General features: G+C 44.0%; 1 protein-coding gene across 20 annotated transcripts in view; it reads left to right on the forward strand.

The window, feature by feature from the left end:
* The window catches only part of herc2 (HECT and RLD domain containing E3 ubiquitin protein ligase 2), a 75,840-nt gene that overhangs the window by 31,507 nt on the left and 25,143 nt on the right, over positions 1–19,190 (forward strand). For 16 of the 20 annotated variants that reach the window (XM_084067875.1, XM_084067871.1, XM_084067862.1 and 13 more), the window contains 24 exons: positions 187–374; positions 1,457–1,649; positions 3,170–3,352; positions 4,357–4,541; positions 5,747–5,894; positions 6,240–6,436; positions 7,276–7,506; positions 8,125–8,263; positions 8,743–8,889; positions 9,828–9,970; positions 11,058–11,325; positions 11,453–11,595; positions 11,886–11,984; positions 12,440–12,608; positions 12,977–13,102; positions 13,561–13,669; positions 13,763–13,902; positions 14,297–14,487; positions 15,076–15,181; positions 15,356–15,447; positions 15,898–16,073; positions 17,516–17,627; positions 17,728–17,809; positions 18,455–18,689. In XM_084067875.1, coding sequence (XP_083924001.1) covers positions 187–374; positions 1,457–1,649; positions 3,170–3,352; positions 4,357–4,541; positions 5,747–5,894; positions 6,240–6,436; positions 7,276–7,506; positions 8,125–8,263; positions 8,743–8,889; positions 9,828–9,970; positions 11,058–11,325; positions 11,453–11,595; positions 11,886–11,984; positions 12,440–12,608; positions 12,977–13,102; positions 13,561–13,669; positions 13,763–13,902; positions 14,297–14,487; positions 15,076–15,181; positions 15,356–15,447; positions 15,898–16,073; positions 17,516–17,627; positions 17,728–17,809; positions 18,455–18,689 — 3,802 coding nt within the window. The remainder of the gene's footprint in view (positions 1–186; positions 375–1,456; positions 1,650–3,169; positions 3,353–4,356; positions 4,542–5,746; positions 5,895–6,239; positions 6,437–7,275; positions 7,507–8,124; positions 8,264–8,742; positions 8,890–9,827; positions 9,971–11,057; positions 11,326–11,452; positions 11,596–11,885; positions 11,985–12,439; positions 12,609–12,976; positions 13,103–13,560; positions 13,670–13,762; positions 13,903–14,296; positions 14,488–15,075; positions 15,182–15,355; positions 15,448–15,897; positions 16,074–17,515; positions 17,628–17,727; positions 17,810–18,454; positions 18,690–19,190) is intronic. The other 4 variants (XM_084067865.1, XM_084067866.1, XM_084067877.1 and 1 more) reach the window with 1 other exon arrangement.

Raw genomic sequence — 19,190 nt, forward strand, 5'->3', positions numbered from 1 at the left:
GAGGGATCATTCCCTCAAGTTGTGTTAGAGCGCCCTCTTGTGGAATTTTCCAAGAACATTTTTTTTTATTAAATTATTTGTAAAAAAGAACTCAACCCGTCTTCTTGTCTTCATGTTGTTGTATGTTATCATTGACTGTGAAGGACCAGAGGAGGATCACATGCCATTGTTTTGTTTTGTTCTCAGGTCCCAGCACAGACAGCAGTGAGGAGGACCTGAGTCTCTGTGCACATGGAGGCTCAGCCACCGTCCTGGAGGAGTCCAGGAAGGAGGCAGCTCCAGCCCCACTGCCTGCCTCTGGCCCAGAGCTGGCCGCCATGATGAAGATCGGCACCAGAGTCATGAGAGGACTGGATTGGAAATGGGGAGATCAGGTCTGTAGGATTAAAATGAACCTTTGATGAATAGTATTAGTGAGCTTGTAGTAAACTAGAAAAAGTGTTCCTCGGAGCATAGGTCTCTGCCAGGTCAGGGAGGTTATTGTAGGCCAGCAATGTTTGGAATTCGCCAATCAGGATGGAATATGAAAAATCGGACAGATCTGTCTTGATCACTTGACTATAGAGATAATGTGTACTGATTTGCGTGATGTTTGGACAACATTTGTTAGAGTAAAATAAAAAAAACATTCAACGTAGTGCGAATGTGTGTGCAAAGTTTCACCGCAATCGGACGGTGCGTTCATGATTTGCAGCCTTTTGTTCAAAACGGGCCACTCCTGTAAACTTTAGATGTCAATCTTAGCCAATCAGGATGGAATATAGATATAGATCATGTGTACCAATTTGCGTGAAATTTTGATAAAATATGAAGGAGTAATATGAAAAACTGTGTTTTACATAAATCGGCCTCCTGGTGGCGGTATAAAAGGTATGTGAAAAATGCCGCGCAAAGGTTTTTCCTTGGCGTCTAGAGTGTGCATACAAAGTTTTACACAGATTGGTGCAGTTATATAGGTACGCAAGCCTGTTATAGCGCCACATTGAAGCTGATTTAAAAAAATGCCTTTCTCAATTCAATATGATTATTGATCTTTTGTATTTTTATTGGTTGCACTAAGGTAGCTTTTTTATGCACCTGATCATATGCATTTAATGCTGAATCCTGCTGTGAAAACCCCAATAAACAAAGTTAAAATAAAATAAAATAAATGCCTTTCTCTGCCTAGGGGAATGCCTGCAAAATTTCAAGGAAATCGCACTCTGTGTTTATGATTTGAGGCATTTCGTTCAAAACGGAGCACTCCTGCAAACTTTGGAAGCCAATCTTAGCCAATCAGGCCTGGCGGAGACAATAATATACATTAGCATTTGTTTAACAGACCAGTGTTTCACTGGATTAATGGGCCAAGAACGACAACGATAAAGAGTAACAAAAGTCCACAACACAACTGAACATTTTGTCGCCATAGTTTTCGACAACATAATTGACACGACTTTGTGTGCTCTGGTTACAGGACGGGCCGGCGCCTGGGCTGGGTCGGGTCATCGGAGAGCTGGGCGAGGACGGATGGATCAGAGTCCAGTGGGACACCAGTAGCACCAACTCCTACCGGATGGGCAAGGAGGGCAAGTATGACCTCAAACTGGCAGAGCCACCGCCCGCCACCCAGCCCGCCACAGAGGATTCTGACACAGAGGACGACACAGGTCAGCACACTGCCACATTAAAATAATAACTTGATTTGTGTAACACACCAACATCTGCCCTCGATTTATCCCCTTTGTCACTTTCTTGCACCTACAGTGCAAGTGTAATATTCAGTGAATTTCAGAGCAGTATAAATGTTGTATGGTCTACGCTACAGTCAGTACAATAATCTGTTTTTATTCTGTCTTAATTCTGTAAATACCATGCCTGCCTACCAGGACTCTTAGAAATGCCTTTAAGTAAGTAAGTAAGTAGCCTTGGGAACCAAACCTTCCCGAGCCATGTGGCCCATAGGTCAGTAGCTTATCTCCTGGCTCTGTAGCATGAGGCAGTTTGATGTACAGTACTGTACAAGTACACCCCCTGGACATGACAATATCGTAGTATGTGGCAGGAAGAGAGGCCTTTTAATGAGATATAAGTCACACACTACAGGCTTTCTTCCTGGAAAGTTAGCACACTGAAATAGAAGCCATTGTACTTGTATCAATAAAAAAAGAAAGTGAAATTACCACTGGTGATGTCATTGAAGGACGCTTTTGTCCCACTTCTTTTTTTTCAACAATATGTTTATTTATTTTTCCTTTCTTTTCCCAAAAAATTTCAACATTATATTACAAAAACAACAGAAAACAAAAAATACAATTACAATAATACATACAAGACAATCAATGAAAAAACAAAAACAAAAGAAAAACATACATTGGCATCAGCACTACTCCTCTCCAGATTCTTCCATTAAATGTGGCAGATTATTGTTTTCCATATACTGTATAAAACGACCTCACACCTCCTGAAACATCTCTTGTTTGTCCTTAAGTATATATGTGATTTTTTTCTAGGGGTAGGCATAAAGACAATTCCCTGAACCACTGTGCAATGCTTGGTCTATCCGGCCTCTTCCAGGTCAATGCAATTACTCTTTTGGCTTGTAAAAGACAAATATCTATGATCTCTTTGCGCCTAAATCTGTGTCCATCTGGATAGAGGCCTAGTAGAAAGAACTTAGGTTCTGGTACAATGTTAATTAAAAGTATCCTTTGTATTTCCTGCCCAATCTCCCTCCAAAAGTCCATCAATCTTGGGCATGACCATAAACAGTGGAACAATGTGCCTCTATCTTCACCGCATCTGGTGCATAAGTCCGGAATATCGTTATTAAACGTATTAAGCTTCACAGGTGTGATATACACTCTCATAAGCCAATTGTATTGAAGAGGTTTTAGGCGTGTATTCCCAGTCTGGGATTGAGCCTCTTTACAAGCTGTACTCCACTGTTTTTTGTCCCACTTCTGAGATGCATTGCAAGTAGACAGAAATTGTACCATCTTATAATGGACCAGTAATATGAAGATTAAAACAAATAATAGCCCGTCTACAAGCTCACAACTCGAGCTTGAAGAACGGCTATTTTCGGTGTATGACACCAGCACACAACAAAATATAAATCAGCCATAGTCCCATTATTAATCAGATCTAGGCAGAATGAGTGCTGATTAGTTTTGTTTCTGCTTTCCAGAAGGGGAACCAGTGGAGAAGAGTAACCACCCCACAGCCATGATGCTGACCAGTACAGTCAACCTGCTGAAGACTCTGTCGCTGTCCTCTGGCATCTATGCAGAGGTGTTACAGACAGACGCCACTCGCACCCTCTGTGGGCTGCTCAGAGTGCTGGTAGAAAGCGGAGCCAACGACAAGTCGGGTAACACATTGACCACTCCTTTGGGCTATTATTTGTCACTGTATTTTGCTCATACAGTACGTGAAATCTGTCCTCTGCATGATCTGCATTTACAGATCCTTACTATTAGGTGTAGTGGCCACTTGAATTTTTTTTAAAGATATTTTTTGGGGCTTTTTCTGCTAACAGGAAAGTAGGCTGACAGGAAATGGGGAGAGAGATGGGGGGGTGACACACAGCAAAGGTCGTCAGGATTGGGAGTCGAACCCGCGGCACACTGTCAAGCTGGATTAGCAGCATATGTGGTATGCGCCTGGACCGCTAGGCCAGCAGGCGCTCCGTGGCCACTTTTAATAGGTGGGAGCAATTAGGGGTTTAGGGATTTGGTGTCCTGCTCAGGACACTTTGACACATCGACTGGGTTGACCAGGGAGCGAACTGTGGACCTTCTGATTCCCAGATGGCCTCTCTACCCATTCAGCTATCAGCTCAAACCATATGACTAAAACACATATTATGATTAGTAATTGATTACCCAACTTTTTCATGTGGAATGTGGGGGAGGGGGGGGGGAGTATAAGGGCAATACAAATTGGGGTAAATTATTATTGCAAGCACAGACATTAGTCAAAATGATTGCGGGAACACCATTTATTTTCTTTTATTTAAAGGATTTTCTTTGGCAGGGTTTTGCTTTTAGCTATTTTCACTACTTTAAGAGGTTTTGACAATTTCTTTACAATTTTCACCTATAATGACTTGCCCTAAGTAGGGGTGCCAGGTTGAAAGTGGTTATGGTCACCAAAATGTATGATATATGATAGTACACCACATACTATTGCAGCCCTGTGTGTATGTGTACAGTACACCGTTTCCCTCCAAATGAGGCCAGAACAAGGAAACAGCCGACCTACAAGCTCACTGCGCGGCGGATACAACGTGTTGTGAGCTTGTAGGTTGGCTATTTCCGGCGTGCGATACTGTCGTACGATGGACCATAACGTGTCCCGTCTCCTTGTCTTCAGGCTGTCCGTCCCACAGGCTGGTGTCTCGGGAGCAGCACAGGAGCTGGTGCACGCTGGGGTTCATCCGCAGCATCGCCCTGATGCCGCAGATGTGCAGCACCCTCAGCACCTCCGCATGGATCGGCCTCCTCATCCGCATCGTGGAGGGACACCAGTCCTTCAACGCCATCACGCTGCAAAGACAGGTGGCTTTAAAAGAACACGTGTCTGAAAAAATCCCTGATAGTTTGTGATTCATAAATCGTTAAAGTTTGTGAAAAATGATCATGGTCAGTTCAAACCGATTTTTCTTCGTTTTTTTTAATTATATTGTTTTATCAAATTTGCGTCTTTTATCAGCATTACTTTTAACATCAACTTTTTTGTGATGAATTGCCTACTTATACAGTCTGAAAATATCAAATATAAAACGTATTAATGTTAATTAACCATTTGTTTAATATGACATACTGTATGTATGAGAAGACAGTGAAGCAGCCAGTCAGTGTCTCACCACAGAGGAACAGGAAGGCTGTGTTATAGAGGGAGAATGTCCAAGTTTACATTTCAGATTGTCCACATGGGCCTTTTGTCCTCCCTAAGGACAGTAAATGAAGTGCACACCTACACATGGTCTTACAGAAATCCATACTTGGTAATGGGTATTCACTGAAGTCAGAACTAACTGTACATGCAATCCAACAACATGGGATTTTGAATGTACATCTTGAAACATCATCACGATTGATTGTGGATGTTGCTATATGTTATGCATGCTTTACAGTACGTGCTATAGAGATGACATCTGTTATGTGAGTTGATCCTGACTCATTTTATGCAAGGCTGAGCCATCTAGTGTTTACTAGCTGTGATAGTGTTGTTGAGGGTTTATTAAACAAAAAATGCTTTGCATAAAGCCATAGTGTAGCTGATAACCATAGAAACAAAATAGTGGATCCTGTCATATTTAATTATATATATTTACTACAGTAGTTCACAGCTGTTGTTTGAGATATGGGAACACTTTCTTTGAGCTCACACAAAAACAGGAGAAAAACTCATATCTCAAATTATTTCATAGCACAATTAAATGCATATTAAGATGAAGATCCTTTCTGCTGTACGGTAAAGTCCTCTGCTAATGACTGTGAGGGGTACACATGGAGCCAAATGGACCCTTACAGGTCTGTAACTCTGAGATTATACAACTGGAACCAAATGGACCCTTACGGGTGGGTCTGTAACACTGAGATTATACAACTGGAACCAAAGGGTCTGTAAGTCTGAGAGTGCACATGTAGAAGCAAGTCCATTTGGTTCCATTTGTACTCTATCAGAGTTAAATGAACAGTTGAACACGGAGGATTTGTGCCGCTGGCATCCCTGATTTAGTCCAACGTGTGTTCGGCAGATCCTGGCGCTGCGGCTCCTGCAGGCGGTGCTGCCGTCCTGGGACAAGATGGAGCGCTCTCAGGACATGAAGTTCCTGGTGGAGAAGCTGTTTGGCTTCCTGGGCAGCCTGCTGAGCACCTGTTCCTCTGACCTACCACTGCTCAGAGGTACACTCACACATCAGCCCACTTTTGTTATAGAATAATACAATGAAGGAGAGATTAACCATTTAAACCCTATACTAATTTAGTAGAATGGGGCTGATAGCACTGATTTGAATGTAATTGTGATGCACTGTTCTGGAAAACGATTGATCCTACCGACTTCACACTCAACACTCCACTTCTTTGGGGCTTCAGCATTCAGCATCAGCAATACATAAGCCAAATGTGAAGGGGATTGGTTAAATGGTTCTTGGGATATGGGAAAGACACACATGCACGCACACACACACATATTTGTGGAATCTATACATCTACATCTGTCAAATCTCTGCTCTCCGCCTGCCACAGAGGGTTCCCTGCGACGGAGGAAGTCCCGCCCACAGGCCTCTCTCACAGCCACTCACAGCAGCACGCTGGCTGAGGAGATAGTGGCCGTCCTGCGCACCCTTCACTCTCTGGTCCAGTGGAACGGCCTGATCAACGACTACATCAACACTCAGCTCAGCTCCATCACTGACGTCATGACGGGACGCCAGTCTGAGGCTGTAAGCATTGACATACAACTGAAACCTCTAAATGTCATCTGAAACTGTATCTTGAAAAACTGTGCTTTAAGTCAGGAAGTAGGAAGTATTTGTAACCTCTAGTAAGAGTAATAAAAGTAGTGTAGCTGAAAATAATGCTTATAATCATGTATTATAGCCATAAATAATGGTTGTAATGACACATGTCATTTCTATATTAACTTTCATACAGAAGATGTAGCTAACACAATTTTGACAATTTGTAGTATATTATACTAAAGGAACACAGTAAACTGACACTCTGCATAGTTGAGCTACTTCAGCACCCTCTGGTGGACAACAGCTGATAAGAGTAACATTCAGACAAACTGACAGCCTCATTTAAATAGTTTTGCATCACTTTTCTGCTCAAATAATAATATCATTTGACAAAATGGTGGGTGAGGCCTTAAGGGTGGGATATATACTGCTCCAAAAAAATGAAGGTAGCACTTTGTTCCCTTAATTAATAATTAATTTTTTGAAGTTTTAGCGAGCAATGTTCAACTGTGTATATCTCTGCTGTCGGGCAGAAACCAGCTATATCCAAAATACTAACTTTTCAGGAAATACAATACTGCCTCATCAAAGTTGGTATGGTGACTTTATACATTGTCAGATACTTGAATATGTCCTTATATTATCATCATCACTTTTTATCAGCACTGATTTATTTAAAAAAATAAAAAAGTTGAAAAAAATGAAGGGAACCAAGTGTTCTCTTATTCTTTGGAGCAGTATAAGGGTTCAGTGTAATGGATACAGACCCTGGTTCAGGTGAGTTCTATTAACATAAGACCCCCCTGCTCCTCTTTTCACAGTGTTTCCTGGAGGACTATTTCCCAGAGTCCGAGGGTCCCAGGGTGGGCAGTCTGATGGCCGTGCTGGCTGTGATCGGGGGGATCGATGGACGACTCCGGCTGGGAGGTCAGGTGGTTCACGAGGAGTACGGAGAGGGAACGGTCACGCGTATCACGCCAAAAGGACGCATCACCGTCCAGTTTCACGAGATGCGGACCTGCCGAGTGTGCCTGCTTAGCCAACTCAAACCGGTACGCAGGTGTTTATGTAGAGCGGGGCAACAAGCTATATCACAACATCTATCTATCAGTAGTATTCAATAGGCCTCTGTGCTATTTCTCTAAAGTTTCACCAGGGATCTGTACTTTGCCCCTTCCTTTTTTCCATCTACACCAAATCTCTTCACCAAAAATAGCAGATGTACAAGCTTACAACACGTCACGCTACAACATGTTGTGAGCTTCTGCTCACGCAATCTGCTATTTTCGCCAAATGACAAAAATGACTATGCCCCAAATAGGGACGCAAGGGTTCAGGTGGTTAATTACGCAACTGATCAATGGAACCTCATGTTTAATACTATAAGTATTTATTTACTGCAGACAATCTTTTCAATAACACAGGTTTGAGAGAAGCAACAGAGAGAGGGAACCTTCTGTCTTTGAAAGATGCATTGAACCAATTTTCAGTATTCCAATATTGATAATTTTCATTAAAAGACATCTATCATATTGGTAAACTGGATTTATTGCAGAGCCCTGCTTCTCTGCTCATCATACGTACCTTTACGTGAGTCACAAATGAGCCTGTTATGTACCACATTTGGACCTCATTGCTGATGCCATGACATGTGTTTGTTTTCCATTTAGCTGCCTGTCGTGTCCTTCAGTGTGCAAAACCTGCCCTTCACGGAGCCCATGCTGGCAGTGTGGGCCCAGCTGGTCAACCTAGCAGGCAGCAAGCTTGAGAAACAACGCATGAAGAAGTCCCTTAGCCGAGCTCTCACAGGTACTGGAAAGGAAAGGGAGTATTTTCTGGTCCCCGGGGAGGGCAAATTACCGTTACTGCTTCACACAGCAGATAGGTACAGTAGCTGCTCAGATGGCTCAGACGAGTGCACAGGGGGCTTGCTCAGGGACATGTAGACTGGGCGAGCTGAGAGTCAAACTTTTTTTATGTTGTTAATAATGTTAATATACAAAGCATTGAGCAAAACCTTGATTTATTAAATCTGTGTCTCATCAGTGTCCCTGGGCAGTTGTATGCGCTCTAATGCACTTCTAATCCACTTTAGTTCTTGGGAAACTGTAGTCTGACCCATAGGCTGCAATGGCTCTCAAAGTGGGGTCCAGGGAACCTCAGGATTCCTTAAAAAAAAAGAAAAACTAAAGGGGGTTCCGTCTGTAACGGTTATGGGGGTACTCGAAATTAAAAAGTTTGAGAACCACTGCTATAATTTTTTCCAATTTGTCTGTGTGTGTGTTCAGCAGACCAGGTGGACATCCTTTTGCTACGCTGCCAGCAGCTCAGGCTGTACATTCTCAAGGCAGCACGGGCCCTGCTTTCTCACCAGGACAAACTCAGACAGATCCTGTCCCAGCCGGCCGTTCAGGACACAGGACCCAACCCCAGTGGTAAGAGCATCATCCTGTAGCATACTTCTTGCGCAAACAAAGTTCGGCAAGGTAATAACAAAATGGCTTAATTGCGGCGAAAACCAACAAGTGCATTTCCTTGCCCAAGTTTGTTTCTGCAGTTCTTGCACCTCCAAGATTTCCGAACTAGCCGAACATCACCACAAAGACACCTACAGTATATCGTGTGTGAATAGTCAGAAATTCAAGGTGCTTGTGATATTGTTTTATTTATATAGAGGCACAAACCTCTATAATCCCTCTCTCTCTGACTACAAACACAACCAGGTGGCAATTAGTTGATGGAAAGAGATAGCACACACTTTGTCCACTGTGACTGTCGCCAAAAATTTGTCAAAGCATATCAAAGGGGGATAAAAACAAACAGTGGAGTTCCATTCCAGCACTGTGTACAGTGGGTGGTGTCTAACAGTCTATGGGTCTAACTGTCTTTCTGCTGTATTCCTCCTCCTATACCGTTTAGCAGTGCCCTAACAATATTAATTGCCACACAAGTTGTAGAAAAGTTCCAAGGGATTTTAGACAGACGGGACGAATTATTCTGCCCCTCGCCTCCACAATTCAACATAATTTCTCTCCACTGTAACAACGCTGATCGACTTGGGTTGTAAAGGCACGACCGCTTCTCGCAACAAGCTGTACATGCGTTCCCGGAGCAGGTTCATATTGATGGAGCATAGCGGCTGCCATGGGAGTGAATATGCACGCGCACACACACACACACACACACGCATGCACACGCACACACGCACACAAGGTTGTTTACCCTTTAACCAGGCTGCTCACTTTGCACATCTTGGAGGTTTGCAGCGGGAAGTGGGCGGCTGTGTTGATGACTCAAAAGGCAACGAACTGAGAGGGTAAAAGATTAGAAAAGCTAAAGTAGTAGTTCCCTCTGTCCTGTCCTTTTACTACAGAGGACCCAGTGGTGTCGTCTCCCGATGTGGGAGACTTGTCTCCAGAGGGACCCCTGCCCCCACTCATCCTACTGCAACAGCTGCTCACTTCCGCCACACAGCCCTCCCCCATCAAGGCCATTTTCGACAGGCAGGAGCTGGAGGTGAGTCTGTGGGACAGTCCAAACCACTCAGATTCTGTGTGTATTCCTTAGTTACACTCATAGGATATGAGTAAAGTTCAAATTCAAGCGTAGACAAGGGAGTGGCCCCGCCACCAAAATAAGTTTTCAGTCTTTAGTTGATAGACTTGAGCTCCTGAAATAAGGAGTGACACTTAACACATCGGGTGCCGAACACGGTCTGAACCGTGTTTTCACAGAGTAGCGCTTTGGTGCCGTTCACGGTCTGAACCGTGTTTTCAGTCTTTTTGTTTTTTTCGTTTTTCTCCACACGGGCAGGGCTGGAGCAGCTCTGGGAGTACCCATTGTGATCCTGAGAAGGAAGGGCCATATAGATCACCGGAAACAAAAACATGGCTCCCATCCACTTCCTGTCTATTTCCTTCTTTAAAACGCCTATATCTCCGAATCTGTTTCCAGTGTGGAAAACCGGTCCTGCGCGGTGCGCGATCCGTCCCCGTTGTAACTTGCGAGTGAAATGTTATCGATCCAGGATGTAGCCAGGGTCATCGCGCAACATGAATGGATGCTTTTTTTTTTACGTGGATTTGCTCGTCGCAAAGTCTAAAGCTTTAAACAGCAAAGCGCAGTCAATGGGGAGAATGCTGGCACCCACGGTAAGTTGTTATGAAAAAATGCTGGCACCCGATGTGTTAACAGGGAAATATGCATTTTTAATTGTATTTGCTTTGTTTTGTGGCTGTAAAATGTTTCTTTATGTTGAAGGTAATATTTGTAAACCTGGGTGTAAAAATGGATGTGGTATATTAAGATGTAAAATAATTCAGACAGTTCCAAAACATTTATTTCCATGTAGAGATCAACCCCTTCAAGAATGTATGTGGAAAACAAATCACAGAGCGGAGCTTTATTGCCAGGTTCTACCATGTGAAAGGACCCAAAGAGATGGAATCTCTCCACTTTTAGCATAGTCTTCCACAGTCTGTTGATCTTATAACATCCTCACGTATAGGAAACATGAGCCTTGAGTTACATATTTTTTCTGGTAGTTCCTCTATCCTGTAACTCTCCCACCACCAACCATTAACGCATCTTTCTGTACGCGTAGGCCGCAGCCTTAGCGGTGTGCCAGTACCTAGCCGTAGAGTCCACGCACCCCTCATCTCCGCTGTTTGAGGAGAGCAGCTCCAGCGAGGCCACCACCCCTGTCACTGTGCAGCACATCAGGCCGCCCCGGCAGAAGAAGCAGAAGACCTCCCCCATCCCCCCTCTGCCCATCGTCCTCCAGCTGATGGAGATGGGCTTCCAGAGGAAGAACATCGAGTTTGCCCTCAAGTCTCTGTCTGGGACGACGGGCAACGCTTCTGGTGCGCCAGGTACTGTGCGGCGACACTACATGTGTGGGCACAGTTGTGTAGCTGTGCTGGTGTTCATAATAGCGTTACAGTGTGACCTGCCACCACTACTATACTCTCATTCCGTTCCTATGGGCATTCTTTGCAGGCGTGGAGGCACTGGTGGGTTGGCTGCTCGACCATCCTGACATCCAGGTCACTGAGCTGTCCGATGCTGAAACAGTGTCAGATGAGTACTCGGATGAAGAGGTGCTGGAGGAGATGGAGGAGGTGGAGCCAGTCTTCCCCACGGTAAGACCTTAACCCCCCCTCTATCATAAACATAAACCACCCATCATTCATGTCACCTCTCACTCAGCCTGAAGGCCCCTCACAATTATTTCATAATCGCCTGTTTGCAATTATTTGAGATCATCGCAATTATTTTGCATAATAATAATAATGTAAAACAAAAAAACAATTAAATCGTTAATCGTAATTATTTGTAAAGTAAAATGTAATGACTGTGACAGCCCTATCAACCTGTCCAGTTGTCGTTGTTGTAAAAAAAGATGATGTGTGGATGTTTGCTGTCTCCTCAGCCCTCGGGAGCGGTGGTTACAGAGAGCCAGACGTTCAAGAAGAGATCGGACTTCCAGTCCAACGACGACTACGCTGTGTACGTGAGAGAGAACATTCAGGTAAGAGCAACCGCCTTGTGAACTCTGCTTTGTAAAAGGATCAGGAAGCTGCGTCAGAAACAATTTCAAAAAGGTGTAAAATTGGAGCGATCAGGCAAAGCGCTTCTGCAGAAATTATTTTAAATGTACTCTTTCATCTATCTTATGCCATATCAGAATATTATGAAACCCTAGACAATATCTTGTCTTATGTCGCGATTGTCTATATAATATTTACATATTGACCAGCCCTACTACCCTCTCAGGAGAAACCTACAGTGTTTGCGTTTTGTGTAAATAAATGTGGAATACATTTTTTAGAGACAAATATAAGATTTCTTGATAATGAAAAAAAATAAAGAAAGAAAAGAAAAAACCCAAGAGATTTTAAGACAAACATCACCCACAGAGAATGCTGTCCGCTGTGAGAAAGTATGCGAGTGTGACTGATAGCCTGCTGGGTGGTCTCTGTGCAGGTGGGCATGATGGTGAAGTGCTGCCGGACGTATGAGGAGGTGTATGAGGGAGACGCGGGCAAAGTGATCAAGCTGGACAGGGATGGCCTTCACGACCTGAACGTGCAGTGTGACTGGCAGCAGAAGGGAGGCACATACTGGGTCCGCTATATCCACACCGAGCTCCTTGGTAAGCCCCCATATTATCACAGTTATTGAATATCGTTGCTGTCGGGTAGAAACCTTGTATCACCATATTTTATCCCTTTTATGTTTTGTTTTATAAATATTTAACCAATGAAAAGTATTAACAAGAACTTGTGACTAAATAATAAGTGCATGGGATTTACTGGAACACAGGTTCTTTTATTACGTTCAAAAAACTTTTGGACATATTCTGCCTGACGATATAGGTCCCATAAGTCGTGTAAGGGAGCCCTTGTTTGTCGTGTCTTCCCTGAATTGTCCCTGAATGGTCGTTTTCTTTTATGAAATGCCTCTGAAGGGCGCTTGCCTTTTTGAATCACAAGTGATTGCATTTACGATGTGGTCCTCCAGGATTCCCGCCACAAAGTTCGCCGTCACACATCAAGATCGGTGACAAAGTGAGGGTGAAACCCACGGTGACGACGCCAAAGTACAAGTGGGGCTCTGTGACGCACAGGAGCGTGGGAGTTGTAAAAGGTACCGTAAACCCATCTCAGTAGCTTTGCAGCGTTTAAGAACCGGGTATGCTATCCTGTTTTTGTATAAAAATGGTACGTGATTGCGTTATCATTATAGAGTCACAGTAGCACATTAAGCTATAATGTGCAAGGCTGCTGATAGATCTGAATTGGTAGGTTTAATTTAACTTTATTTAATTTTATTTTATTTTGTAATGTTTTTATTTAGACAAACTTGCCATTTCTAGTTTTACAGAAACATGGCAGATGGATTAAAACAAAAGGAAATAAAAGATACAAAGAATCAACAACGACACAAAACAAAACGACAATACCCACATCTTTTCTGAATAAGATGTTAATTCATTCACCCAATGGGGAATTTTCAGATTTCCAGCTTTGAATGATACATTTTTGTTCCAAGCTGTCCCTGCGACTAAAACTAAGTATTTCCTACGATGTTTTGATTCGGTTTAGCTTTCAGTGCCAATGGGAAGGATGTGATTGTGGACTTCCCCCAGCAGTCCCACTGGACTGGGCTGCTGTCTGAGATGGAGCTGGTGCCAAGCGTTCACCCTGGAGTCAGGTAGGAGTGGGTATAAAAGTCCCTTTATTCATATCGTTCGACCATTAACCCCCAGGTTCTGTCTTTGAAATCCAGTCACCTTGTTGTCATCAGGTGCGACGGCTGCCAAATGTTCCCCATCAACGGCCCCCGGTTCAAATGCAGGAACTGCGACGACTTCGACTTCTGCGAAAACTGCTTCAAGACGCGCAAACACAACACCCGGCATTCCTTCGGGAGAATAAACGAGCCAGGTGGGTCACATGTACACTGAAACTGCGCGAGGAATTCAGTAAACCGCATTAGAAGATAAGAGATAGTCCAAAATGTACGAAATAGGACCAAAAAAAAAACAATCTGCAAAAAAGCGTTTCCTCCGGAGCTACATTATATGTTAAGATAATGCTGTATGTGTTAAGATGATGCCTATATACTTGGTCGTTTGATGCATAGCTAAGTGTCTCAAGGGAGTCGCATTGCGTTTATTTGTGAGCTTGTAGATTTGCTATAATATTTGCTATCTTTGAAAATGTTTCAACATTTTCAGCTATAATGACACTCAAAATAGGGTGGCCAGATTGAAAGTGGTTAAGTGCTGCCTGTGTCCGCTTGCGGGTGTAAAACCGGGTGTCATTTCTCCACCACCAGGCCAGTCTCCGACGTTCTGCGGCCGCTCAGGAAAGCAGTTGAAGAAACACCACAGCAGCCAGCGCGGGATGCTGATCGACGAATGGTCACGTGCCGTCAAGAGCCTCAACGTGTCGTCCTCCGTCAACCAGGCCTCGCGCCTCATCGACTGCAGCGACCAATGCTGGCAGTCCTCCGGCTCCCAGGGAAAGGTAGGACATTCCGACACCTAGGACAGACCAAATGGACCCTTGCGTGTACACTCTCAGTTCCAGGTCTGTGGTCCATTTGGTTCCTAACTATGAAATATTTAGCTGGGGACCCCCTGGAACCCCCTCAAGGACCCCATGTCCCCTTTGAGAACCACTGGCTTAGGAGAACGATGTTGTACTACTTGAGGTCATTACACAGATGGCGTGACGAATAAACTATGCAAAAATCAAAATAAAAAAAATTGCACCAAAACTGTTCTCATAGTTGATGCTTCATTCATCGGGATGATGCCCTTAATCGCGGTCAAAAATCAACCTTGTTTCCCATGTTCCATATTATCGCTGCGTTCGGATTTATCTCACAGAACAGACGCCCCTGATGTGTAAGGAACTTAATGCTGTCTATACTGTACATTGTAGATTGTAGCTGTAGCTTTTAGCATCAGGGTTTAATCTACGGTAAGAAATTACCATCAATAAATTAATGCAGAGAGAAAAAAGGAGGGTATAGACCGCTGGGGGACTCCATTCAACTAAGTATATAGGGTTTAAGTGGTTAAGAGTGCTGTCGTCCCGTTTTCTCTGCAGCATTGGATTCGTCTGGAGCTCTTCCCAGATGTTCTGGTCCACAAACTGAAGATGGTTGTGGATCCAGCGGACAGCAGCTACATGCCATCGCTGGTGGTTGTGTCGGGTAAGGAATCGAGGGGTTTTGCGGTCATAATCCCCCAGACTTTTTACACTCTTCTTACTTCCCTATTTTAGTGAATCTAAAAGAGAACTGGCACAGACTTTGTCTGCTAACAAAAAAAGCTGTGCTATTATCTTCTGTATATCATGAAATGCTACCTTTTTTCTTATTATGTAGGTGGCAGCTCTCTGAACAACTTGATTGAGTTGAAGACGATCAACATTAACCCCACAGACACCACTGTCCCTCTTCTCAACGACTGCACTGAGGTAGGGTGACTGAAGTGTACTTAACCACTTAAAGCTGCAATCCATAACTTTTGTTTGGTGAAATAAAACATAATTTTAAATACTCTGTATAGTTAAGTATGTTAATACAATATAACTAACACAACTGCAGTGGTTGGAGGTGGTCTTCCTGCTCTTCTATCGAGACATTTAGACCATGTGGTCGGGTAAGACACCTACTGGTTAACGAGAGGTATTGCATGAAGCTCAAATGGAAATAATGCAGACACGAAAGTTACAGATTGCAGCTTTAAGCCCTATTTCAGATGCGTTGTGACCTTGTAGATCTGCTATTCTCCCTGAAAATGCTTTCAAAGATTTTGCCTATAATGACATGGCCAAAATAGGGGTGTCAGGTTTGATAGGTTTGATCCCACTATAACAAGCATCCATTGCACTGAACTTTTTCGACTGTTGTTTATCTCCTCCCAGTATCACAGATACATGGAGATCGCCATCAAGCAGTGCCGCAGCTCCGGCATAGACTGCAAGATCCACGGCCTCGGTATCGTGGGCCGCATCCGAGCGGAGGACGAAGACCTGGCTACCGTCCCTTTCCTGGCCTCTGACAACGAGGAAGAGGACGATGACAAAACTGCCACTGGGAGGTAAAGTTGGACCCGCGAGTAAATATGTACCAGATGTCTCATCTGTGTACCCTGCTCATCCTGTGTGTGTCTCCCTTGAGGGACTGTGTGTGTGTGTGTGTGTGTGTGTGTGTGTGTGTGTGAATTGAATATATTAGCTTTGTTAAGCTCGTCCCCCTCCTTCTGCTGTTAGCCAGCAGGGGGGAGCAATCCAGGATTTTTGTGCCAGCGCTCGTGGCTGGTTCTTGCTTTGGTCTGTGCCGTGGCAGTTTGACAAGCACGACAATTGTCCTCCGGGGGGTTAGTGACATTTCGGACCAGCTGCCCTGTGCCGTGGGCTCATATGGCGCGAGGTGATTCTCGGAAGCAGGAATTTGTCGCCAGGCCTCCTGGAAGTGTCACTGGGCTAATTCAATGCAACATCTGCGTGTGGTGATCCCAGTGATTAGGACGCCCATCTCTCACTTTTCCACCGAAACCCGAGCCAGGATGCTGCATAATGACAAATTGTCCCTAAATGCTAATTTATACTGATCACTGGTTAGAATGAATGACTAAGGTGCTTCTCTCGCTGCTGTTTGTTGTCAGACACACCACATCATAATTATCTAAGGATCTGTTTTAGGCCCTTAAAGCTGCAATCCATAACTGCGATGTCTTACCCAGTATTCAAATCTGTGTCTCCCATTCGAGTGCCAACATTTCTGTGATTGACCTAAAAGAGCAAGCCTGCTTGCTCAGGGGAGAAATTGAACTTTGACCTGCAGGCAGTACCACCTGTCAATCAGTAGTGGTCTCCTACCTGACCACAGGATCTAAACTTCTCAATAGGAGAGCAGGCAGACCAACTTCTTTTTTTTCTTCTTTTTTTTTATATATATTTTTTATTTAGGAAGGACAAAGTACAAAAGTGTCAATGTAAGCTATTGTACAATTAGTGCATGATTATACTTCCATTTTTCCCCCCGGCCCACCCGCCTCCCCCCCACCCTACCGATCACCGTCCTAATATAATAACTAATTAAAGTACAGGGAAAATAATAATAACAATAAAAAAGAGTAATACAAAAAGAATAAGAAGGGTATGATAATAATAAATAGAATGGAAAAACACATAATGGAAGTAAGTATATATTATTGGAAAAACCAAAAGAGGGAAAAAATAGGGGGAAAAGGGAATGAATGTCATTACATAGACATTGAATGTCATTACTCCTTCGTTCTCTCCACTACATCACATACAGCTTCTAATCATATATTTTTTTTACCATCACATCACGGGTTGGGTTTAGGCAGACCAACTTCTACAGCCACTGAGTTGTGTTAGTTTTATTGCGTTAACATCCTCTACCAAACAGGTTGTTTAAAATAACGTGTTATTTATTTATTTTTTATTTATATTATTTTATTCACAAACAAATGTATGGATTGCTTTAAGCACGTGTCTCCTTTCTCCATCCCAGTCTTGCTAGGAAGAAGTCATCAGGTTTGGAGTCAGCCGCCACCATCAGGACCAAAGTGTTTGTGTGGGGGCTGAACGACAAGGACCAGCTGGGAGGCCTCAAAGGGTCTAAGGTACAGCCTGTTTCATTATGACATGGCTGCATGATGATCTCTCCTAAACTCCTCTTCTGTCCACTTATCTGTTTGGGGCTGTTTCGGGTGTCATTCACAGATAAAGGTGCCTTCCTTCTCTGAAACCCTGTCTGCACTCAATGTGGTACAAGTGGCCGGAGGCTCCAAGAGCCTCTTTGCAGGTGAGTGGGTCTCAACAGTTTATCTGTCATCAGGGGAGACTCTTGGGGCCCCCACGATATCAAGTGTATTAACCATGCTGTCTTTGACAGAGCCTGTGGGCTCAAGTTCCTTGGAAAATGTCCCTTTTTGTGGCCTTTATGTACTGTGTGTGTGTGTGTGTGTGTGTGTGTGTGTGTGTGTGTGTGTGTGTGTGTGTGTGTGTGTGTGATGTGTGTTATGTGTGTTGTCACGATACTTATGGGCCAAGGGTCAATATTCACTATGGTACATTGTCACGCTTCCTCTAAACATCCTTAACCACTTAACCAATTCAGAAATTAGCCGATCTATAAGCTCACATCTCATGATGCCGCACGTGGTGAGCTTGCATATCAGCTATTTTTGCAGGTTTTCTTTATTAGCGATGGCATGCCAAAAACAGGGATGCCATGTTGAAAGTGGTTAATTTGGGCGACCCAGCTCTAACGACCCTGACCCAGTCCCTGGTTTGATTCCCAGCCTGACGGACCATTTGCTGATTGCCATTCCCCTACTCTCTCTCTGCATTTCTCACCACCATCGCTGTCAAATGAAGGCTTAAAAAATAGAAAAAGAAAGTGTTCGGCATGATTTATCTCTGTTTAACTGGCGCCTTGCTGTTCCAGTGACGGTGGAAGGGAAGGTCTATGCATGCGGAGAGGCCACCAACGGCAGGCTGGGCCTGGGCTTGTCCAGCGGGACCATCCCCATCCCCCGGCAGATCACGGCCCTCAGTAACTACGTGGTGAAGAAAGTGGCGGTGCACTCGGGAGGGCGCCATGCCATGGCCCTCACCGTGGACGGCAGGGTCTTCTCCTGGGGCGAGGGAGACGATGGCAAACTGGGACACTTCAGCAGAATGTATGTTGTAACCATGAAAGGAACAGACAAATCCTTCGCACTAGGTTGGATGTTGGGTAGTTTTAGAACTTAATGATCTACTAGCTGCTAAACAAGACGTGGTCTAATAACATCGTGACTTCCCTGTGAATCTCTGATGTCATGTTGGTGATGTCATATTGATGACATCAGTCTCCAAATTTGGAGGGACAGTGTATATTGAGGTTATGAATTCACAAAATTTGAAAAATATTCCCACAATAAAAGAACTTCACATAATGTGACACATAATGTGAAAGATATTCTATATAAATCTGGCGCTGACCGGGTGTAGTGGTTTGTGAGATTAGCTGTGGACAGACGGACAATGACACACAAACATTTGGTGTTACAGTACATGGCTGGAACCCCTTTTGCGCCATGTTGTAAAAAGGCCATGTAGGCAGCTAGCTTTTTAGTTTAGCCAACATCAGTTTACCACTTAAACCCTATACGTATATTTCATTGGCCGTAGTCCCCCAG

The sequence above is a fragment of the Gymnoscopelus microlampas genome, assembly GCF_963454915.1.
Source record: "Gymnoscopelus microlampas genome assembly, chromosome: 9".
Classification (NCBI taxonomy): Eukaryota; Metazoa; Chordata; class Actinopteri; order Myctophiformes; family Myctophidae; genus Gymnoscopelus; species Gymnoscopelus microlampas.